Source organism: Chiloscyllium plagiosum, chromosome 20 (assembly GCF_004010195.1).
Source record: "Chiloscyllium plagiosum isolate BGI_BamShark_2017 chromosome 20, ASM401019v2, whole genome shotgun sequence".
NCBI classification, from domain to species: domain Eukaryota; kingdom Metazoa; phylum Chordata; class Chondrichthyes; order Orectolobiformes; family Hemiscylliidae; genus Chiloscyllium; species Chiloscyllium plagiosum.
Genome location: NC_057729.1, coordinates 56,981,122 through 57,004,892, shown reverse-complemented (window position 1 = coordinate 57,004,892; position 23,771 = coordinate 56,981,122). Strand labels below are relative to the sequence as shown.

At 39.0% G+C, this 23,771-nt stretch overlaps 1 protein-coding gene across 2 annotated transcripts in view; it reads left to right on the top strand.

Moving 5' to 3' along the window:
* LOC122560312 (death-inducer obliterator 1-like) overlaps positions 1–23,771 on the top strand; it is a 143,094-nt gene that overhangs the window by 88,069 nt on the left and 31,254 nt on the right. For both annotated transcript variants that reach the window (XM_043710893.1, XM_043710894.1), the window contains 3 exons: positions 2,201–2,360; positions 2,634–2,750; positions 4,592–4,702. In XM_043710893.1, the coding sequence (XP_043566828.1) occupies positions 2,201–2,360; positions 2,634–2,750; positions 4,592–4,702 (388 nt within the window). The remainder of the gene's footprint in view (positions 1–2,200; positions 2,361–2,633; positions 2,751–4,591; positions 4,703–23,771) is intronic.

Here is a 23,771-nt window from a genome sequence, read left to right as displayed (position 1 = left end):
CACCCCAGTTCCAACCTTCCAGCTCAGCACCATCCCCATGACCTGTCCTACCTGCCAATCTTCCTTCCCACCCTTCTCTCTGACCTGTCACCTCCATCCCCACCCCCATTCACCTATTGTACTCTATGCTACTTTCTCCCCAGCCCCCTCTCATTTATCTCCACTCTGCAGGCACCCTGCCTTTATTCCTGATGAAGGGCTTTTGCCCGAAACATCGATTTTCCTGCTCGTCGGATGCTGCCTGACCTGCCAGTCTAATCTAGACTGTGACAGATGTTGGCCAGGGAACAAGATGTTGTTGTTTAAGTGCAGGCACCAGGAAGCTTAGCATCTTTTTGTGGACAGAACGTGGATGTTCTGTGAAGCAGTCACCCAGTCTACACTTTGTTTCCCCATGTCGAGGAGCTCACATTGTGAGCAGTGAATGTAGTATACTAGATTGAATGAAGTGCTGCTTCACCTGGAAGGTGTGTTTGGGCCCTTGGATACTGAAGAGGGAAGAAGTAAACGAGCAGTTGTTAAGTATTTAGAGTCCACTGACTCTTCATTAGAACTGATGTGGTGTTCTCAGAAGTGCATTTGGTAGAGGCAACATTAAGTTCACATATCAAGAATGTGCAAGAAATAAAATCAATTCATTAAGATGCTGAAGTACAATGGGTGCCAAACAGTCATACTTCAAACAGAGCTAATAGAGCAGTTAAGAGGAACAATTAGAGTCATAGAGATGTACAGCATGGAAACAGACACTTTGGTGCAACTTGTCCATGTTGACCGGATATTCCAACCCAATCTATTCCCACCTGCCAGCACCTGGCCCGTATCTCTCCAAACCCTTCCTATTCGTATACCCAGATGCCTTTTAAATGTTGCAATTGTATAGCCTCCTCCACTTCCTATGGCAGTTCATTCCATACATGTACCATCCTCTGTGTGAAAACGTTGCCTCTTAGGCCTCTTTTTATATCTTTCCCCTCTCACCCTAAACTTATGTCCTCTAGTTCTGGACTCCAACACCCTAGGGAAAAGACTTTGTCTACTTTGTGGGCGGCACGGTGGCACAGTGGTTAGCACTGCTGCCTCACAACGCCAGAGACCCGGGTTCAATTCCCAACTCAGGCGACTGACTGTGTGGAGTTTGCACACTCTCCCCGTGTCTGCGTGGGTTTCCTCCGGGTGCTCCGGTTTCCTCCCACAGTCCAAAAGATGCGCGGGTCAGGTGAATTGGCCATGCTAAATTGCCCATAGTGTTAGGTTAAAGGGGTAAATGTAGGGGTATGGGTGGGTTGCGCTTCGGCGGGTCGGTGTGGACTTGTTGGGCCGAAGGGCCTGTTTCCACACTGTAAGTAATTTAATCTAATCTAATCTAGTCTTTATCCTATCCATGCCCCTCATAATTTTGTAAACCTCTACAAGGTCACCCCTCAGCCTCCGACGCTCCAGGCAAAACAGCCCCAGCCTGCTCAACCTCTCCCTATAGCTCAAATCCTCCAACCCTGGCAACATCCTTGTAAATCAATTCTGAACCCTTTCAAGTTTCACAACATCCTTCCGATAGGAAGGAGACCAGAATTGCACGCAATATTCCAACAGTGGCCTAACCGATGTCCTGTACAGTCGCAACATGACCTCCCAACTCCTGTACTCAATACTCTGACCAATAAAGGAAAGCATACTAAACGCTGCTTTTGCTATCCTATCTGCTTGTGACTCCACTTTCAAGGAGCTATGAACCTGCACTGCAAGGTCTCTTTGTTCAGCAACACTCCCTAGGACATTAAGTGTATAAGTCCTGCTAAAATTTGCTTTTCCAAAATGCAGCGCCTCACATTTGTCTAAATTAAACTCCATCTGCCACTTCTCAGCCCATCTGATCAAGAGAATTGTTAATTCAACATTTTAATAATTACCGAACAGCATTGATCAGATAAACATAAGCTAAATTCAGCTCTTTATCATCTGAACTAATGAAGGCTTGGGTAGTTGACAAGAGGATGCAGTTTATCACTTTTCAGGAGTTGCTTCTAGTTTACTGAATTATCACATGTAGTTCTTCATCTTTTTATTCTGTCCAGTATGTTGAGACTTAGCAGTAATTTCCAAACATCTCGTATGTGTATAGTTCTTCTCTTTCCTTAGAGAGGGGTATATACTTTTGTTATTAGGGCAATGATCATGTGTGTTTGTGCTTCCATGACAGGGTGAATGACTGTGATGACCTTGATGTAACCGAAGATACAATTGGAAAAATAGCAGTGAACATTGAGAAGGAGCTCTTCACCCTATTTCAAGATACTCACAGCAAGTACAAGAGCAGATACCGCAGTATTATGTTTAATTTGAAGAACCCCAGGAACCAGGTATCTCTTTATGCTTCTACATTTCAATGTTCAAACCTTTATCGGCATCATTTGATAATAGGCAGTATATTTTTGCTATGTCGGCATGGAAGGGTGGGACCGAAGGGTCTGGTTCCATGCTGTACATCTCTTTGACTCTATGACATGTGCTGGTGCTGTTTTTCTTCGAAACTGTATGTTTACATACCAAATCATCGACCATTGCCATATGTTTTTAACTTGTTTGCTTTTCTCTCATTCTGTTTAATAAAGTGGAGTGAATTTGTTTTGTAGGGTCTCTTCCGACGTGTTGTACGAGAAGAGATTGTTCCATTTCACCTGGTACGTATGAGTCCTGAAGAAATAGAATCGAAGGAACTCGCAGTTTGGGAAGAGAGAGAGAGCAGATCTGTAAGTATCGTATGTAAGCTAACGTTTAGGTTAAATTTCCTGTCCAAGGATATTCTTGATTTATTCGGAATGGTTAAAGGGTGATCATAATGCTAGGGTAAGTACACTTAAAAGTATGTGGTTGTATATCTTCGTGCATTTGTGAATTTATTTTTAGTATAATTTCATTTAAAGAATTCCAGTGCAGCCATGCTTTGGTTTATCCATTCTAGTTGGCAAGTCGCTCTGTTCATCTCCTACGATACTGCCTTATTTTGCTGTTTGTCACCAGCATCATTTTGCACAGGAAAACTCTACTCCATTCCCTGCACAATGTTGAGATCAGGTAGCATAAATGTTTGATGTGCACCCTTGAGTTTGGAAGGTTGAGGGTTGTTCCATTTAAGGTTTCTATAATAAGAAAAGGGTCCAGTAGATAAAGAGGAAAACCGTCCCCTGCAGTAAAACGCAGTAAAAAGATGGGGTGACAAAGAAAATCTATCTTATTTGGGAAACCTATCCAGAAACCCATTTAACGAAGAGAAATGGAATGGGAAATTTTCTCACATTTACCATTTCTATGGTATGTCATAACAAAACTAGACTAAAATAAAAAAATTTCTTTTTCTAATGAAAGTAAGATGGACAATAAAAAATACAGTTCTGATTTTTAAAAAAAAATAAATATGGGATAAAAGTAAAAATTCAAAAATGATGAGGATAAAAGATTTTTTTGAAAGAAGTGTGTGATGGGCAACTTCTTTTAGAGTTGAAAGCTAGGCTGGAGTTTGATAGTCAATGAAGTATTGAAACTGTCAAGCACACAATACCAATTTCAACTGTATTTGTTATACTTAAGCAGTGACAATAAATTCAGCATAACAACATTTTACTGAATGACTGGATTGGATGGAATTTGATGTAGTTGATCTTGCATTTGTGACACTTGAGTGAAGCTGATATATAGTGTAGGACAATTTGAATACAGATGTAATTCATTTCCTATTTTAAAGTCACATGGAATGTAACACTTGGCATATTAAGATGTTATGTTCTTTATTGTGGAAATACAAAATTACTGCATTTGGGAAACATATACATAGCTGGATGGATCACTGGAACTTCTCTGCAGAATAGGTTGAGGAGCTAGAGCAGTAAAACCAAAGTACCAACACACCTCCACTGATGAAGTGTAATCATGTGTGCCTAGTTTGTGTAATCAGTCAGCATTGTGAATGTGGGCAGGAACTTAAAATTGGATATTTTGATAATGGGTAGGAAGGTTTTGTAGCTAATGTTGCCACAAATGAGGTTTTCAATATACACACAGAATGTTATTCTTGTTTTGATGAATTATTGGGAAAAAGGATCATGATCAAAATAATGAGGCAAGTTAATGATGTAATGGAGGTTTTGCACAAAACTAGCATAAAAGGGAAAGAAATTGAAGAAAAGCCCAAGGAGAACCCTGAATTGAAACCAAGTGTCATAACTCAACTTTGGGTCCAGCAACAACTGAAGTCATTGGCTAATAAAGTGAAGTAGGACCCACAAGAGGCTGGAGTGAATCTTAAAATTTTAACACTCCATTTATCGTGTTTTTGTTAACAAAGCACATGCCTGCTCCTTTTGACACAGCTGTGCACTGACTACATCACTTAGCATTAGAAATCTGAATTAGTATTTCTTTTTTAAACTGGGCAGTTTAATTCAAAACAGTGGTTCCAAATTAGTTTCAGTTAAATTAAATATCTTCAGTGTAAGTATTTGCCATGATGAATAAATATCCCAAACCACGTTCAGCTTGGTATTGAGCTGAGTGTTGAGTGAGGTATGACACAGTTGATGTTTTGTTTCCACAGGCACAAGATCAAAGTGAAAGATTGCAGCATGAAAGCAAAGGTTCAGTCTTGCTGGCAGCCGACAAACATGAAATAGATATGGAGGAGGCACCGCCTATGTCAGATGCTGATGTACGTATAAAACTTGAAATGAACCTAAAAAAAAAAGCCCTCATCATTTCCTACTCTTCAGTGGATGCTTTGCCTGCTTCGTTATTCCTAATCAGCGGTACCCATTGCAGGTTAAAGCAGCTCTTTCAGTATTTTGAAGTGTTGCAAACTGATATGTTGCTGCAATCGTCAATTCCTGTGTATAAAATGCACGTTGTCAGTCCTGCATTTCATAATTTCACCGTGTCTTTCTGTTCGTCTTCCCTCTCTGTGTGATTGATTGACACAATTATTCACTATTTGTCAAGTTAGCCACTTAAGAATTGTTGTGCTTCTGAAGAAAGCATTTCAAATTCCTATCCTTGCACCCAGGAACCACAGAGGAGGATTCTGTTTGAACGAATAACCACCAAACCTGTGATCTTTGAACTTATCTTTCAGAGGGGTGATGCGCTGTTGAGCCCTGGTGTGTCTCTTTTTTTGGGAATTAGAAGCTTGTGCCCAGACTAATACCCCATAGATTTGTCAAGGCATCGAGCTCCAAACTCCTATTTTGTTAAATAATGAACTCCTGATTTGGATGTAGCAGCTTGAGAGAAAAGTTCTGTTTAAAATCAGAATATAACAAAGCTGTCCATTCGAGATTTATTCCCTTCCTGTCCATTCTCCTGTCCTCGACCCATCAAAAGCCTCAGCTTTGTTCTAGTTTATTCAGATATCTGTCTGTCTTTTTCTGCCTTATATTTGTTACTAGATCACTGCCGTGCAAGTGCAAACTCTCTGGCTATAAACAGCGGTTAGTCTGCCTAAGTAGGGTACATGCTTGATATGTTATAGTGTCAACTTTGTTTATTGCCTAAATCTGTAACATCAGGCTAGTGGTCCCAACCTCTAGTGGCCACGTAGGGGAAAAGCACAGATTTTGACCCCAACCTTGAATAGAAGTGGGAAATCCAGATTCAGACGAACAGTAACAATGACATCTTTAAATGTAGATCAAGCTGTAATGGAGCAAGAAATTGTTAATCAACCAGTGTATTTCTATGTGAGAATTATGCAAGCAGAAGAAATGATCAGGTTCATGTAATGAGGTGACATGGGTTTGTACCTGGCTCATTCTCTGTTTAAGGTACTAGATTCCAAGCTAGTTCTGAGGAATCGATCTGGTGTTTAGTAATAATCAGAAACCGGATAGCCATTTGTTTTCTTATCTAAAGGTAAGATTTCGATTTCCAAGCATGCAAATACATGTCCAGCTGTGTCATCCGAATGTAGTGTGAGTATTGTAATCAACCTTGAATTTGACCCAACCTTGGATTCCTGATGAAGGGCTGCCGGCCGAAACGTCCATTTCTCCGCTTCCTGGATACTGCCTGAGCTGTGCTTTTCCAGCAACACACTCTCAACCTTGAATTATGTCTAAGTTTCTATCTAAAATCTTGACATTCTTACATAATAATTTAGTAATAATTTAAGTGAACACCTCTTAACAGTCATTTATGCAGACATCAACAGAATATTCTCAGATTTGGTAAATGAAAAATCTCTGGAGTTTGCTGTACAGCAACTACTTACATTTGTGCATAATCTTTAACATAGTAAAACGACTCAAGACATTTCGCCGTATAATCTAACATATATGGACACTGAGCCAGAGGAGGAGCCAATAGTGCAGGCAACCAATATTTAATCAAGGAGGTGGATTTTAAGTAGCTTTTTAAAAGAGCAGACAGAGGGTTGGGATAAGAATTCCAGTAGCTGCATTCTAATCCACTTATAGGGGCATAGAGATGTACAGTATGCGAACAGACCCTTCGGTCCAATTAGTCCATGCCGACCAGATATCCCAACCCAATCTAGTCCCATATGCTGTTTAATCTGGTTTCATATATGTTCAGTTATAGAGTCCTAGAACTGTACAGCGTGTCATCTCATCCTCTCCCAGGAAGGTTGATCACTTCTTCAGTATCTTTAGCTTATTCTGCCTTCTCCATTTGTGGTCTGCCCTCTTTCCCTTTTCTCTGATTATTTGCTGCAGTTGTTTCCAGTAATTTGTGTGTGGATTACACTGACTTAGTTCCTTAATTTCAAAATCATATTTATGATAATTGCTGGTCAATTTACTTGATTAATATAACCATTTATATTTAACTTTTTTGATCCTTTGTACAAAGATAAATCGATGAATAAAATATAAAAGATAATTGAAAAATTATGTGCTGCATATTACACAGGATGTGCATATAAGTAGTTTGCTTCCAGTGTGTATCATCAAAATTTGGATTTCAAGTTTCTTAAGTAATTTGAGAGCTTTGCCAGCCAATGATGGTTTTTGTCCTTTTTGAAAGGTTGGAATAGTAAAATTGGACCTTAAGGAACAATTATTGGAAATTCTGTGCAGTAATATTCCTAACATACTGCCTAATTCATTAGTGCATCATTGGAACCATTGCTGGTTAATATAGAGGCATAACAGAGAAAGGGCATTAAAAAGGAAAGACCAGACACTACACTTATTCCAACCAAAATAATAAACTGTTGCTGATTTGAACTGTAGATCATCACCCCAACCTCATTACTTCAAATAAGATGAAAGCCCTGAAACTATGGGACAAAATAGGGGGATATAGGAGTCATCAAGTTGGAGATTTCAACTTGCTAGAAAATAACTGTCTCTGATAATAGCGAGACTTCAATATGTGGAATCAAGGAAAAAAAGGTTTTATATATTTTACATTGCAAGGTTTAAAGTAATTATAAAAACTCATGCTAGGTTACTACATTTTAAGAGAACCAACTTTGTGCTTTGGCTGCCTCATTGGTGTGCGCTGGCAGGTTTGAATATGACTTGGACATTGGAGGGACTGTGAAGTTCCTTCAAGGTGGCACTGGACCAATGTGTACCCTACAGTGTAAAGGCATCAACTTTAAATGTGCTTCTGACTGAACAACTCTGGCAAGCAACACACAAAGGAGGAAAAAAAGCATGAAAGGCCAGGAAGGAAGATTGCACCAAACTGAAACTAATTCAAACATGATAAGTCGATGACAAACAAATTTTGAATTTAATATAGCAACAGGAGTGAGACTTTTTTTAAAGAAGTCCAGAAAGAAAAGGATAAACAGGTACTGGAGTAGGACCCCTAAACACAGAATGAGGCATTACAACAAATGTTATACAGGCTCCCAAAGTATTTTGCTTTAATTTTTACTAAGCAGGACATAACAAATCCAAAAGAGAGTCAGAGGGTGTTGTTGAGGTGAGTTGTGACGCGAGTCCCATAGCTGTGGAAACTTAGAATGATCAATCTGTCTGAACAATAAAATTCACACAAGAATACTCGTAGGATCTCTGGCACAGATCTTCCAGAAATGACTTCCTGAAAGATGCTTGGGGATGAAACAGAAAGCAAGTGTCAATTTTCTTTTCAGAAAAGGAGCAATATGACCCAGGAATGCACAGACACTTGCACTTGCCTACCTTGGAAACTCATTAAAGATAAGACTGTGTAGCATCAGGATGGAAATAGTACACTGAAATCTCAACCAAAACTGGTCATGAAAGGGAGGACAAAGTGAATACGTTTGCTGTTTTTTTTTGAGGATCATGGGTATGCACCAATAGATGTGGTGCCCCTGATTTTGATCTGTTTGTATGGAAAGGCTGGCATTAATAATAAAGCAATGGAAATATTTTGTGCTAAGAACATGAAGGATAGTTAGAACACAAAGTAAGTAGACCAAGGATTGCTGTCAAAATTCCAGAACTATAATTTTTGTTTGGTAAAACTTTTTGATAAAATGAAGACTGGGTGCATTGCCATAACCAGGAAAAAGGAGTAAGCCAAAACACAAACTGGAAAAAGGTATTGTTCCCATCGATGGGATGCGATTAGTGCAGCCAAACAAAGTCAAATGTTTGTTTTCAACAATTTGCTTTCTGGTTGGTTGGATAATGGTCTTTGCAATAGCATTATAATTCTGTCAGCAGTGAAGTGCAAGTAATAACTGTCTAATAAACAGTTATTTTTAACTTCATTCCATTTTGAAGTTTTATTTTATCCCCTGGACAGTTTGTGTGAATAATAGTTTAAAGTGGAAAATCAGCATTTATGCCACATGAGAATACAATGCTAATCAGTTGGCAGTTAGACTCTGGTAGTGGCATTGCCATAGAGAATATACCAGTTCATGATGGCACTTAATGACCAGGCATTGTTTAAACTTTGCACAAGGCAGATGAACTCTAATCAAGGCATTGGCGGAGAACTGAACCAGCAGATAGTGGTCATCTGTTTCATTGAATTGAAAGTTCTTCCAGTCTGCAAAAAGCAGGGTCCCGTGTATTAATATATGTTGCTTCCAGTGCATGCAAATGTGCCACATTGCAAACTAGACTGACACTCCTCAATTGATTATCAATATAAAACTTTACATACTCTTGAATATCCAGCAAATATTATCTAAATATAGCATCACATTTAATGTTGGACATTGTAATTTGATTTTTGCAAGTGGGCTGGCTAAGTACAGTCATCAGCTATTGCAAACATCCATTGGGACACATTTTTTGATAGTCTGCTAATTCTTGGAATATACAACTTACATACCTGGCATTGACATTGAAATTCATATATCATGTGACTCATTCGTGTGATAGACCAAAAGTCCTTTGGTTGTTATATATCAGTCATTATTAACTGTTGCATTCTCCATGACTACAGCTCTACCAATCTCGGACCACTTAGCAACTAATCCATATTCTCTTCCCATACAGTATGTGTTAGTTCTCCCCTTAAAATTGTATTCTTGCAAATTGTCCTGATGAGTGCAAGATGAAAACATCCAACAATACTCAAGCTCATCCCTTCATGCTATTCATCTTTATTTGGGAGCTTTGGAACATTAGCAAAGTGCAGATGCTATCATGAACATTGTTTGCCATTTCTTTGCATCATAAACTTACTAATGTATTGATGCTGTTGCCTAACAAAAATCTTAACATCTCAATTCTGAAATTTTCAATTTACATTCAACCTCTCTGGCTATTTGGGGAGAGTTTCAAATTTCCACGTCCCTGACTGTGAGGGGATTCTACCTGGCATCATCCATGACTGTCTTGACTCTTAATTTTAAAACAACTCTCCTTATTCTTTGATTTCACCCCATCAAAGGAAATAGTTGACCTTTATCCACAAGATAAGGTCCTTGAATTGTAGATCTCAACTTGATTCTTCTAAGCAGTGGCCAATTATCTAGCTGATTGTCTAAATGCAGCTGTGCATGTAAATCCCCTAAACTTTAAGTCTGCTGCATGTTTTAACTAGGATCTTTTGAACCCAACTTTCACAGACATAGACGATGCACTATCTGTGGGAGAGTGCAGTCAGGGTTGAATAGACAGGGGAAGATGGGGTGCGTCCTTTTGTTTTAAAGCATTGCTGTCTTATTCTAGTAGATCCAGTTTGAATGTTAGTGAATTGGTGAGGTGGCAGGGAATTGGTGTGCAATTTATTTTGGGTCAAGTGTGATGCTGGAAAAGCCCAGCAGGTCAGGCAGAATCTGAGGAGCAGGAGAATCGATGTTTTGGGCAAAAGCTCTTCAGGGATTTATTTGACTACTTTGGGTGTTAATGGAGTACTCCGACTTCAAAAAGATATATGCAGATCTAAGTTCTGCAGTCTTGCCACATTCAGTCGTGAATGCTGGTGGAAGATTAAATAACTCATTAGAGGAGAAGGCTCCACAGATATCCTCATCCTCAATGATAGAAGAGCCCAGTACCTCAGTGCAAAAGATAAGGCTAAAGCTTTCATAGCAATCTTCAACAAGAAGTGCTGAGTGAATAAACCGTCTCAGCTTCCCGCAGTGGTCCCCAGCATTACAGCCAATTCATTTCACTCCACATGATATCACGAAATGGCTGGAGATGCAGGATACTGCACCCCTGACAACATTCATCTAATTGAACTGAAGGCTTGTGCTCCAGAATTTGCTGCACCCCTAGCCAAGCTCTTCCAGTACATTCACAAAACTGGCATCTACCTGACAATGTGGAAAATTGCCCAGCTATGTCCTGTATTTAAAATGCAGGTGAAATCCTGCCTGGCCAATAACCACCCTATTAGTCTACTCGTGATCATCAGTAAAGTGATGGAAAGTATCATCAGTGTGATCAAGCAGCGCCTGCTCAGTGATGCCCAGTTTGGATTCCGCTCAGCTCTTAATCTCGTCGCTGCCTTGGTTCAAACATGGAGAAAAGAGCTGAATTCCAGAGGTGATGTGAGAGTAACGGCCCCTAACAGGAGGGCTGCATTTGACCAAGGATGGCATCAATGAGTATTAGATAGCAAACTCTCAGTAGTTGGAGACCTATCTGACGTATAGGAAAGTGGTTATTGTTGTTGAAGGTCAGTCATCTCAGCTGCAGGATTTCCTCAGGATAGTGTCCTAGGTCCAAACATCTCCAGCTGCTTCATCAATGACCTTTCCTTCTCCATAAGGTGAGAAGTGGGAATGATTGCACAATGTTCAGCACCATTCACAACTCCTCAGATACTGAAGCAGTCCATGTTCAAATGCAGCAGGATCTGGACAAGATCCACACTTGGGCAAATAAGTGTCAAGTAATATTTGTGCCCCACAAATGCCAGGTCATGACCATCAATAAGAAACAATCTAGCCAACATATTCAGTGGTGTTACTATAACTGCATCCTCCACTATCAACATCCCGGGGGTGATCATTAACCAGAAGCTTAACTGGACTCAGCACCAGGAGTAGGTCAGAGGCTAGGAATACTGTGGCGAGTAAGTCGCCTCCTAACTCCCCAAAACCTGTCCTCCATCTACAAGGCACAAATCAGGAGTGTGATGGAATACACCCCATTTGCCTGGTTGAGTATAGCTTCAGTGACACAAAAAAAACTTTACATCACCTTGGACAAAGCAGACTGCTTTGGCACCACATCCACAAGAATCTGCTCCCACCACCACCAATGCTCAGTAGCAGCAGTGTGTACTATCTACAAGATGTACTGCAGAAATTTACCAAAGATCTTTAGACACCACTTTCCAAATCCACAACCACTTCCATCTAGAAGGACAAGGCAGCAGGTATATGGAAACACCATCACCTTCAAGTTCCCCTCCAAGCCACTCCCCATTCTGACTTGGAAATACATCATTGTCGCTGAGTCAAAATCCTGGACTTCCCTCCCTAAGGGCATTGTGGGTCAATCCACAGCAGAGAGCCTGCAGCAGTTCAAGGCAGCTCATCCCCACCTTCACAAGGTCAGCCAGGAATGGGCAATAAATGCTAGCCAGCTAGCAATGCCCTCATCTCCCAAATGAATATTGAAGTCGATTCTAAAGTGCCACATTAAAGGTTACTCCAAAACAAAAGGGCACATGGTGTAGGATAACATTTTAGAATTGATAAAGGCTTAGTTGGCTAACAGGAAGCAGAGGGCAAGCCACAATGAGCTTTTCTGCTGTGCAGGAGACAAGAATGAGGCATAGTTTAAAAAAAATCTTCCTTTTAAGCTATACATGAAGAGAATTTTTTTTCTCATAAGTTGTAAAACCATGGAGTTTTTTCTACAGAAGGCAATAGAGACTGAGTCATTGAATTTATTAAAGGCTGGATTGGATAGATTTTTGGTCAAGGATATTGAGGATTATTGGAGGGGTGTGGATACCAATAAGGAAAGAAGAGGTGATACCAAGCCAGAATCAGCAGATTGGGCTCAAGGGGTTGAATAGTCTTCTGCTCTTAAGCGGGTTAGAGTTTATAGTCAGGTCAGGTCCAAGGGGTTAAATTGGCATTGGAGGCTTCAGTTGTGTTGTTAGCTAGTTGTTAAACTGGGTTTTAATCTGTTTAAAATTCCTAGATTAAATTTTAATACAGATGTGTCATGGAGAGCCCCAGGGAGCATGAGAGTTACTCCTCATTAGTTCCTGTGCAAATTGTACATAAGAATTTCCCTAAAACACACGTGCATCTTCAGTCATATCAGACTCCTCAATTATGTCACCCCTTGACCTTAAAGGACTATAACCCTAACCAATGCCTGGAAAGTCTCAGGTGTGGCAGCATCTGTGGAGAAAAAAACCAGAGTTAAAGTTTTGAGTCCAGTGTGACATGACCTCATATTTGAAATCCATTGAACCATGGTACAGTATAAATGTGGTGAGTCTAGGTACAGAAACAAAGACTTAAGATTTCTTCCTTGTTTAGTTGTCATGCACAATAACCAGTTAAGGAGAAAGTGAGGACTGCAGATGCTGGAGACCAGAGTTGAAAGATTTGGTGCTGGAAAAAAACAGCAGGCCAGGCAGCATCTGAGGAGCAGGAGAATCGATGTTTCGGGCATAAGCCCTTATTCAGGAATTCCTGAAGAAGGGCTTATGCCCAAAACGTCGATTCTCCTGCTCCTCGGATGCTGCCTGGCCTGCTGTGTTTTTCCAGCACAACATTTTTCAACAATAACCAGTTTTCCTTTGTACATGAGAGGAGTCTCAGGTCTAACTATGCAAACGTTTCAATATAGCAGCCTTATGACTAATACAATCTCTTCTTCCACTCTCTCCACCAACTTGGCCTAACCCCATTCACATGAATATGAACAATACATATATTACATTTCAGACCTTCTCCTAACATATTGTTCAAGTGTAAAGGCAGCTGCCAAAAAGTACAGGTAAATTCCTCATGGGTAAGTAGGAAAACAGCATGCAGGCTTGAGAAACTAAATCTTAGGTTAAGCTATTAATTGTGAAAGGTGAGGAAGCCGTATCAGAGAATTAAGATGCTACTATATTGCCTTGTTCAAGTATCCTATCTCTTCTGTTATGAAAATAACTGTGGTTTTGGAGTCCTATCTATTGCACTGAATTGAATACAGTTAGATTCAATGAACTGACAATGAGCTGCAGTCATCAGGATTTTATCCACATTACAGGTGTTGATTTGAAATCTCCATGGCTTTTCTGAATAGTAGGGCAATTTGCAATAACAGGAATGGTCTCCTGTTGTTACTGGAAATATATATGTTGAACAAATCAAACACATTTTGATCTGAGTATAAATTGGGATGAACCATAACAGGTAATACCTGTGTTCTCGAGCTGGTACATCTTTTATGAACACACGGTGACACGGTGGTTAGCACTGTTGCCTCAGCGCCAGAGACCCGGGTTCAGTTCCTGCCTCAGGCGACTGACTGTGTGGAGTTTGCACATTCTCCCTGTGTCTGCGTGGGTTTCCTCCGGGTGCTCCGGTTTCCTCCCACAATCCAAAAAATGTGCAGGTTAGGTGAATTGGCCATGCGAAATTGCCCGTAGTGTTAGGTGAAGGGGTAAATGTAGGGGAATGGGTCTGGATGTGTTACCCTTCAGCGGGTCGGTGTGGACTTGTTGGGCCAAAAGGCCTATTTCCACACTGTAAATAATCTAATCTAATCTATTCATACTTCGGGTATGTGCATCACTGGTAATTTTGTTGCCCACCTTTAAATGCTCAAAGAACTTGTTAGTGATGTGTTGAAATCTGTATGGTAATGATGCTTGTACAATGCTTCTAGGTGGGATGTTCCAGAATTTTGACGGATAAATATAGGAACTGAGGATATATGTTAAAGTTAAGATGGAGTGTGAGCCTTGGAGAAAGCTGTGTCCCTATGCACCTATTGTCCTTTGTTTTGTAAGTGATAGGAGTTAGAAGTTTAGGAAGTGTTAAGGAAGATGTCTTTTGAGTTGCTTCAGTGCAATCTGTGGCTAGCACACTTTGCAGACACAGCATGTTTGTGATAGAGGGTTGGATGCTTAGAATACTGCATCCTCATCTTCTAAAAATTAATTGCATTGTTATTAGATGTAAGATACTATTTGGGTTACGTCTTTGCTTTGCCAACAGGCTTGCAAGTTAACATCAGTAGTTTCACTGCAACTTAAATGAAGTTAGTAATGTGGAAACTTGACAATTGTCCACATGTTTTTCAGCCAGAGAGGCATAAAGGAGAACAACAACGTGTATAAATTTGCAAGCACGCCCATCAGAGTACGAGCAGGAGTTTTGTAGACAAAATGCTCCAGATAGGCAATCTTTTTCTGTTGCAGGGTTTTGCCCATACTGTAGACTCTGACCAAGTAACCTCCAGGTAGTATATCATGATCAGAGATCGAAGTGAGGCCTTGTAGGGACTTTTTAAAAACTCCATGTATGTGATACAGGTGATCCTGTCTAAGCCAATATTCATTTCCCATCTGAAACTACTCTTGAAGGTGGTGAACAGTTTTGAATGTTGCATTTATGAGGGAGAAAGGTAAAGTATACCTATGGTGCTGTTAAGGGTCTCCAGGATTTTTGACCCAAGGTAATTCCAGGATTTTGCTCTAACTTTGTGATCGACCTGTATCATAATTTGTTCGTGATGTGTATAATGCATGACCCAGTGCTAACATTTCTACATTGGAGCATGGTAGGGATCCCAGTAAATGTTTAATTGTCTGGAAATTAGGTTATTGTCTGACTCTGGAAAAACCACAGAACATGTGGGAAACTGTGTATTCTTATTCACCCCTCCTACATTTACAAGAAGTGAGACAAAAAGTACCAATTCCAATGGTTTCTTTTCCCATCCATAGTTGCTTCACCTTTGACATTTTTCCAAATGAGGTGTGCTTGTATGGGCATTAAAGGACTCTGTCATTCAGTACTGCTGCTCTTTCTCAAGTAAACAGAGATTTCAGCTGATTGTGTTAACAGAAATGTAGAAGGGACTATTGATTTTCATTCAGAGTTCAACATTTTTTATTTAACATTCCCCTCCAGCGTAACTTTGTCTTGAATTCTTAAGGCAGCACAAACAATGAATAGTATCGAAATAAAGTTAAGAAATGGCAACACATCTTCAACAAAAACATGTAAGGTCTTGAGAGGACCCTATGCTGCACTGTGACCATTTATAGTGGAAGGAAAATGGATATTGTGTTGCATAGAAGGAAGCCACGAGCAAATAGTAGAAAGAAATCAAAAGGAAATTCTCAATTTAGCTGTTAATTCTTCTGGTCCCAAGAACCATGATTATGATTTTTAGTACTGCTCCCTTTTGAAGTACCATTTCAAGTATTCCATTCAACTGTTGCCCTTTTACAAGCACATTTTAATTGTGATCAATTTGCAGCATCAAGGATCAGAAGCTGAATGCACAAGCGACTAGGCCAAAGTGTTCCTCCACTTAGTTTCTGGGTGATGTGGAAATGGTATCTCTGTTCTAAATCATTCTCCATTTTTGTAATAGTGAACACATGATAGTGGACTGCAATATGGTGAATGCACATTGGTTACTCTCTGGAAAAACAATTACTGATGTGCTGTTGACATTTGCATTGTCAGATACCACCTATACTTTAATTGTCCTCTGGATGTTTATAGTACTCAGGACAATGAGAGGCCCACTGTCAAATTGAGTTCAAAAAACATACCTTGGAGCCTTTTTAGCTACCACCTACCAACCTTGCGGTGTGCAAATGATAGCTAGAGGGTTGACTTGGTCCAGTTTTCGCTTTTGCCCCTTTCATGCCCTGCCCTGCAAAAGACATGCACTTTGGAAGAGTAGTTGAGGTCCAGTTTGATTCTGATGAGCAATTTGGAGCAAAGTGCAGGTAAGTTATATTTTGAAATATGTTTTAAACAATGAAAATTTCTTTTTTTAGGTTGATATTTAAATTTTTGTAAGTTGAAGTCTTGTGCACTGATTTTGTGCACAGTACTTCAGGAACAAGTGCTATGTCTTACGTCTTTTGCTGCTTTGAGAACAGTCTCTGCAAAGATGCCAGGCTGAATGCCTATTATGGGTATCCTTCTATCCATCTGTCCATATTCTGATCGAATTACAGGTTTGCACCGTGACACCTTTAATGACCCCTTTAGAAAGCTATGTCTCCCTCTCAAAATGGTTATGATTATTGACTTCTAACTGAAATGCTGCTGTCTTCCACAACTGCCAAATGTGCATTTGGAGATGAATCTTTTATTCAGTCACAGGTAATCTTCTTCCTTGACCCAGATCTTTTCAGCATATATTCCATTAGGGACAAAAAGACACATGACTGAAAATAAATACAACAATCTGTCGATATTGTGGTGTTCCTTGATTCTTACTATTTTATGCACTTTTGACCTAGCTACCTACTTCCACAGGTGTCTATCAAACAGCTGGCATATTTTCAGCAAAAGTCTTCGATTCGGCTGGAGCTTCCTTGTTTTTGGCTCATGGCTGTCGTCCCCATCAGGGAGTAGAATAAGTACATGATGTAACCCATTGTTCAGGATACACCCAAATTTTCTGAGGTTTGTAGTTGATGATGAAAAATCCAGCATCTGGGCACTTCCACTATTTCACTACATGTCTAGCTGAAAGTAGAAAAAAAAAATTCTGGGCAGAAAAGGGCTTTTAAAATTATTGCATTCTCTCCTGTTTCCAGATGTATGAAAAAATATATTCAACATAGTGATGTTATTAGTATTAGCATGTTTTCAACTTGTAGCGCATTATTGCAAAATACTGCTACCTCTGTTAGCCTTGGTTTTCTTAGTATCATCTGCTAGTGATAATGAGGAGATGGTGGTAATGGCGCTCATTGCCATCACACCTTGCCCCATCGACCCTAAAGTTGATGCTGCTTTGCTGTATGACAGACAGTAGCTCTTCTGATAGGGTCCAGAGATTTCTGCACACTCATATCTTGAAGAAGAAGCAGAACCTTCCAATGTTTAACTAAGCTACATTGGTAGACACAGCATAACTACTCTGCAGCTTTGGAGCAAAATGCAGGCAAACCGCTTAAATGGGATCCTATTATTATGAAAAATCCACAATATCTAATGAAGATGCCTGGAGGGAAATTGAGCTGATTCTGAACAGAGATTAATTAATGGGTGTACATATAACTTCAGCACTATATTGACATGTAATCCATTTCTCAGAAAAGCTAATCCTACCTCTTTTTCTGCATCAAGGCCATGGTGATGAAGATTTTGTTACATTACTCTTAGCTGCTCTTACTTTCCTAATATTTTGTGTGCAGTGTAGACTATATGTTGTTTCAGATATCTCCTACGATAACATGGAGGAATAATATGACACGAAAGCTTCATGACGTGGTAATCTTCACTTCTACAGCTTCTACAGGAAGATCCATTCTTGATACAGATGTGTGTGGATCATTGAGCAACATATGGCACAACTTTGGGGCAGCCTGTAATGTAAAATGTAGACTATAAGGACTGAGAATGCTTCCCATACAGTTATTGCTTCAGGGTCATGTCAGATATGAACAAAATGCTTCTGCAGTTAGTGCCTGTTATAACCTTACAGTACGTTTTGAAAAACTGATTAGAATCCCTGCCAGTGCCTCAAGTGTTACATCAAAATAAAGTAAAAGCATATTCAAAAATAAATATTTTCTAAAAAGGAATCTTATCTAGTAAAATGAGCTCTTTTGTGGATAAAAGTGAAAGAAACAACAAAACACAACTTTTGACTTTAAGACCACCTGGAGCTGACAGTAACAACCAACATTAAGTTCCCAACTTTTAAGGGACAAGCTTTAATTCTGGTTTGACTTACATAACCAACTCGTAAATTGGGGCTAAGATCATTCATGGACCACTGAACACATTAAATGAGATTTTTACATGCTAGGGATCCACTTGAATACAATAAAGAATAGTTAGGAGCAGGGGTTAGCACTGCAGAGTAACAGCGTGGATTTAATTCCTGAACTGGCTGAGGTTACCATGAGGACTTCATCTCAACCTACTGTCCTGGAGGTCTGTTAAATCTCCACCAGTTTCTGGTCCAATGGGTTTGTGGCAACTTTACCTTTTTACTAGTGGGCAATTGAGTTTGTCAGCATCATTAAAAAGGCAACATCTGTGAGCCTAATAAAAATTCTTCAACACAGTTCAGGAGATAGCTCAAGTTTGTCAATAACTACAAAATAGCTAGTTACCTTATCAAATCCAGTGCACAGCTTGAAATATCATTTTGTTTATTATAGGGCTGGGAAGAACTCAGACACATGCTATCTCAAAAGTAACAAGCTGAAAAGAATAATTATCCTTTCAAAAGTTTTAACTATTCACTTAGCAATGATGTCACACTGTGCAGACTGCAAAATGTTTATTCTGTAGACAGAGGCCCTTCACAGTAGGGACAACAACAAGGTAATTTTCAATTAGAATATTGAATGCTATAAATTTCGAACATAATGCAGTTTAGATTATTATGATCCGAAACAAAGGAGAGCAGCAAACTAGAGAGTTTAGTGTTTCTATTCCATCATTGTAAAATGGAATTCTGTATGTTTGATGAGGAAAAGAATGACACGAAAGTGACAGCTGTGCAATGACTTTTTTGTTTACAATAGAAAGTAGCTAGCAGTTTATTCTTGACAGAGGGGAGTTTGCCAGATCTACGTGGCTCGGGCTACACATTACTTCAGTCCACTCTAAATGGTTAACTTTGTAATGCCCCACTAGTGAAACAGACTAGTCACATGTCTGCTATAAATAACTCTGGTCATTTACAGCAATTACAGATGAATAATCTAGTCTTGCTCAGGTCATCGATGCGCTGAGAATATTTACTTGCAATTGAAATGTTTTAAAGTTAAATCAGTTGAGAAGTTCAGTCTAATATGAACATCCTTCTAGAAGAAGATTCCAATAACTTGCACAAAGTATATCACTTTTAATCTGTGAACATTTAATAAAATTTTGAAGCAGCTAGCAGATTGAAGAATGACTGCAAGTATTCCAGAATGCAAGATAGATGAATATTTTCATCATGACCTGTCCTGCCAACTTACATTCATCATGAATGGAGTGTAATTGCAAGCAAAGCAACTGTTAATACAGAACATGACCAATCTAAAATTAGATTAGAGCAGATTATTTGTGAGCTGGATTTTAAAATGACTTTTTTTAAAAAACCTGTGATGGGCAAAAAATTGGACCAAAGTATCCTAAAAGAAACCAAAAGCTCTGAATTGTTCTGACTACAGGACAATAAGTCTTGCGAATTGTATAGAGAAAATTATTTTGAAAAGAAATAACAAATGTAGTAGTTGGTCAGGATCCCAAAGAGAGGACAAAAACTGAGTATCTTTCATCTGAGAGTAGTAATTGAAAGATATCTGGAAGTGCAAGAATGTATAGATGTATGCTTTGTAGGCTGTGAATAGGAATTTGATAATCCACTACCAGGAAATAAGAAATGTTTAAACAAATTAGAAATTGAGAAGAGATGAAAGGATAACTCTGAATCTGTATTGGATCTTTGAGCAGTGATAAAATTTGGTAGTGACTTGTCAGACTGCTTTTCAATCGAAAGAGGAGGGCAACAGAGAGATGTTTAATATCCCTAAATCTCTTCAACTTGCATACTTAAGTAATCTTAAGAGACATAGTCGATCTATCAGGTTGCAACATTGGGTTGAATGTCAACTATTGGAGAAGCACAAATGACACAACTGATTGCAGGTCAAAAGGGGTGCTACAGAAAATTGTAAACAATGTGTAAGCAGGAATGTAGGATATAGATTAAGGACGAATGTGAAGACCACCAAGATAGTTGTGAAAAGATGCAACCTAACCCTGGAAGTAAAAATTGATGTAAATGAATAAGTAATGGAACAAGTGAAAACATTCACATAATTTAAACAGATTATCACAAGTGATGGGAGATGTGATTGTGAGATTTAAGAGAATTAAAATTGCCAAGATCAGCTTTTTCAGAACAAAGGATGTTTTGACATCAAAGAAGCAGAATCGAGATTTTGGAGAGGGAAGGTGGATGCATAGGGATTGCTGATATGCACATTGTGTTATGTTCCTCACAGCCATTAAAAATACACAAGGTATTAATGAGGTTTGGACACATGGGAGGGAGGGTGTTCTGTGTATCTGTGTAGAAAAACTAACGAGGAAATGGTTGTGGCAAATAGGAAGTTAATGCATAATATCAAGGAGATCAAGAAGCAATATTTTGGTGTCATTTGAGTAGGTGGCAGACAATCATTGAAATGAAAGATCAAAGGAAATGTAGAAGAGGGAAGTAAAGAAAATGGATGACCTATGTAATGGATTGGATAAAATTGATCTTTGCAAAATGTAAAAGGATAAAACTTGGAAATTCAGGCTGGTCAAGTTTCTCAGATGGAGTTGACAAACTGCAAATGGCTTCTTGCATTTCATGGAACTTTCTAGATAACTGCAAGAGTATGCTGACTTCTAATGTAGTTATTACCACTTCATAGACACTTAATCAAAGTGGACAAATTAGATACAAAACTGGCTTGATGGTAGGAGACAGAGGGTGGTGGTGGAGGATTCTTTTTCAGATTGAAGGCCTTTGACTAATGGTGTTCCACCAGAGTCAGTACTGGATCAACTTTTCTTATTTATATCAATGATTTGGATGAGAATATCGGAGGTATGGTTAGTAAGTTATAGTCATACAGCACGAAAGCAGACCCTTTGGTCCAACTAGTACATGCTGACTAACATCCCTAACTAATTTTCAAAAATTAATATGGATTCACCTCAATATTGGTGGTTTTGTGGGCAGTGAAGAAGATTTGTAATCTTTGTTAAGATTACAAAGGGATCTTGATGAAATGGGTCAACAGGCTGAAAAACGGCAGGTGGAGTTCAATCTGGATTAATATGAGGTATTATATTTTGGTAAACAAACAAGGGCAGGACTTTGTATTAATGGCAGAGCTCTGCCTAGTGTTGTTGAACAGAGAGACCCAGAGGTTCCCAGGTATGTTATTCTTTGAAATTCGTATCACTGGTAGACGTGGTTAAGAAGGCATTTGGCATGCATGCCTTCATTTCTCATCTTTGACTACAGGGGTGGAGATGTCACGTTGAGGTTGTACAGGATATTGGTGGGTCCTCTTCTGGGGTACTGTGTGCAGTTCTGGTTGTCCTGCTTAAAGAAAAAATGATAGTATTAAACTCGAGAGGGTTCAGAAGAGATTTACCAGGATATTGCTGGAAAAGAAGGGCTTGAGTTAGATGGTGAGGCTGGATAGACTGGGACTACTTTCACTGCAGCATAGGAAGTTGAGGGGTGACCTCTAGGAAGTTTATAAAATTGTGAGGCATTTTGATAAGATTAATAGCAAATGTCTTTTTCCCTTGTGTGATGATGTTCAAGACTAGGGAACATATTTTTTGAGGTGAGAGGAGCAAGAGTTAAAAAAAAAGACATGAGACAACTTTTTTTTTACACAGTGGTTTGAATGTGGAATGAACTGCCAGGGGAAATGGTGAATGCAGGTATAGTTACAACATTTAAATGGCATTTGAATAAGTACATGAATAGAAAAGGTTTGGAGGGATATGAGCCAAATGCAGGCAAATGGGACTATTTTAGTTTGGAAACAGGGTTGGTATGGACTAGCTGGATAAGGGGTCTGTTTCCATGGACACACTTGTTCTATAAAGAATAATCTACCCATAAGAGTGACCGTTTTTCAGTTTACTTTTAGACGCTTACCCTGGCACACTAAAATGCACATTGTTCATACAGTGGCAAAGCATTCCTATGCAAAGGATCTTCATTCTTCAGTATTTTGTGATAACTGAGAAAACAATTTAATAATTTTGAACAAAACTGGCTGCTGTGGAAACACAAAATGGAGGGAAATTTACATGGAGAGTGGAACTGTGGGTCACTGTGTTTTAAGCAAGATCTAGCCAGTAAAGTAAAAGATTTGCACGACAAGTTTTGATAGATATTTGGTAAAGATCTCTGCAGCATCATCAGAAATAACTATTAAAGAATTACAATCACATTATGCCTTCACTTTCAATCTAGTTTCTGTCCTGTCATCTCAGTAAAAGAGACATAGACCTAGGTCGCTAAAATATTTCATATGTATTTTGGTTTTAGAGGTTTGCAAATTTCTAAAACCCTATACATTATAGAAGAACTTCCTGTGGGTTTTACCTTGCCAGTTCCTTGCTGTTAAGATTTTTGTTCAGTTTAAACTATTCCATTTTGTTCTCTAACTGAACTTCTGTATAACCCTTTTTGTGTTTATTTTCATTTACGTTTGCAACTGTCTTTCCACTTTTTTCACACCTTCCAGTTTTTTTTTCTCGCTAATTTCTCTCTTGCTTTAAAATTGTTCAGTAAATAGATGCTGAGTTTTTGGTTGGGGCAGTGATACTGACTCTTGTAACAAATTGTCTACTGAAGTTTACATTATTTTAGATATCTTGAAAATAAGTTGTGTTCAGTTTAAATAAAATCTGTGTTTGGAAAATAACTGGGGGAGGTTTCAAGATCAGTGGTATATGCTGATTGACTTAATTCAATCTAGAACTACAGGTGTTTAGTGCAAGACAAAATTTGATACTTAGCAATGAACCCTCTAAAATTAAAAAGTTTGGGTGTTCGTTTATAGTTTCACCCTGAGATTTGTGGTTCAAAGAATTGTTTTCTGTAATTGTTCCTCAGGATATGCGGTCACTTGCAAAGCAAGCATTTATACCCATTTGTAGTCATTACATTGCAACTGGTCATATTGGGATGTCACTAGCAAAACAGGCATGCTGATGTGTTCTCGTTCACATTAATTCATGATTGTAGAAAAAAAGTAGGTGAAATTGATTAGAAATAATAAAAATGTTAAATAGTGCGTCCTAATGTGCTTTATTCCCGAAATATATATTTTTTGCACAGGAGGAGGACCATAGTTCCCAGTACTGGTTCTTTTCCTCATCCTGTAAATTTGTCCTATTCAAGTAGGAATTGATGTAGAGTTATAGATTTAGGTATAATTCTTAGGCTAAATGGATCAAAGGGAATAGGGAGAAAGTCAGAACAGAATATAGAGTTGGATGATCAGCTCTGATCATATTTGATGTAGAGCTGGTCTCTAACCTGTTCCTCCTGTTCTGTGATTCTGTTAAGTTAAATTTTGGAAGTTCGCTTTGAATCTGCTTTCACCATGGTATGTTCAAGATCATTGCGTTTTAAAAAATTGCAGTATAAACTGTTCAAATG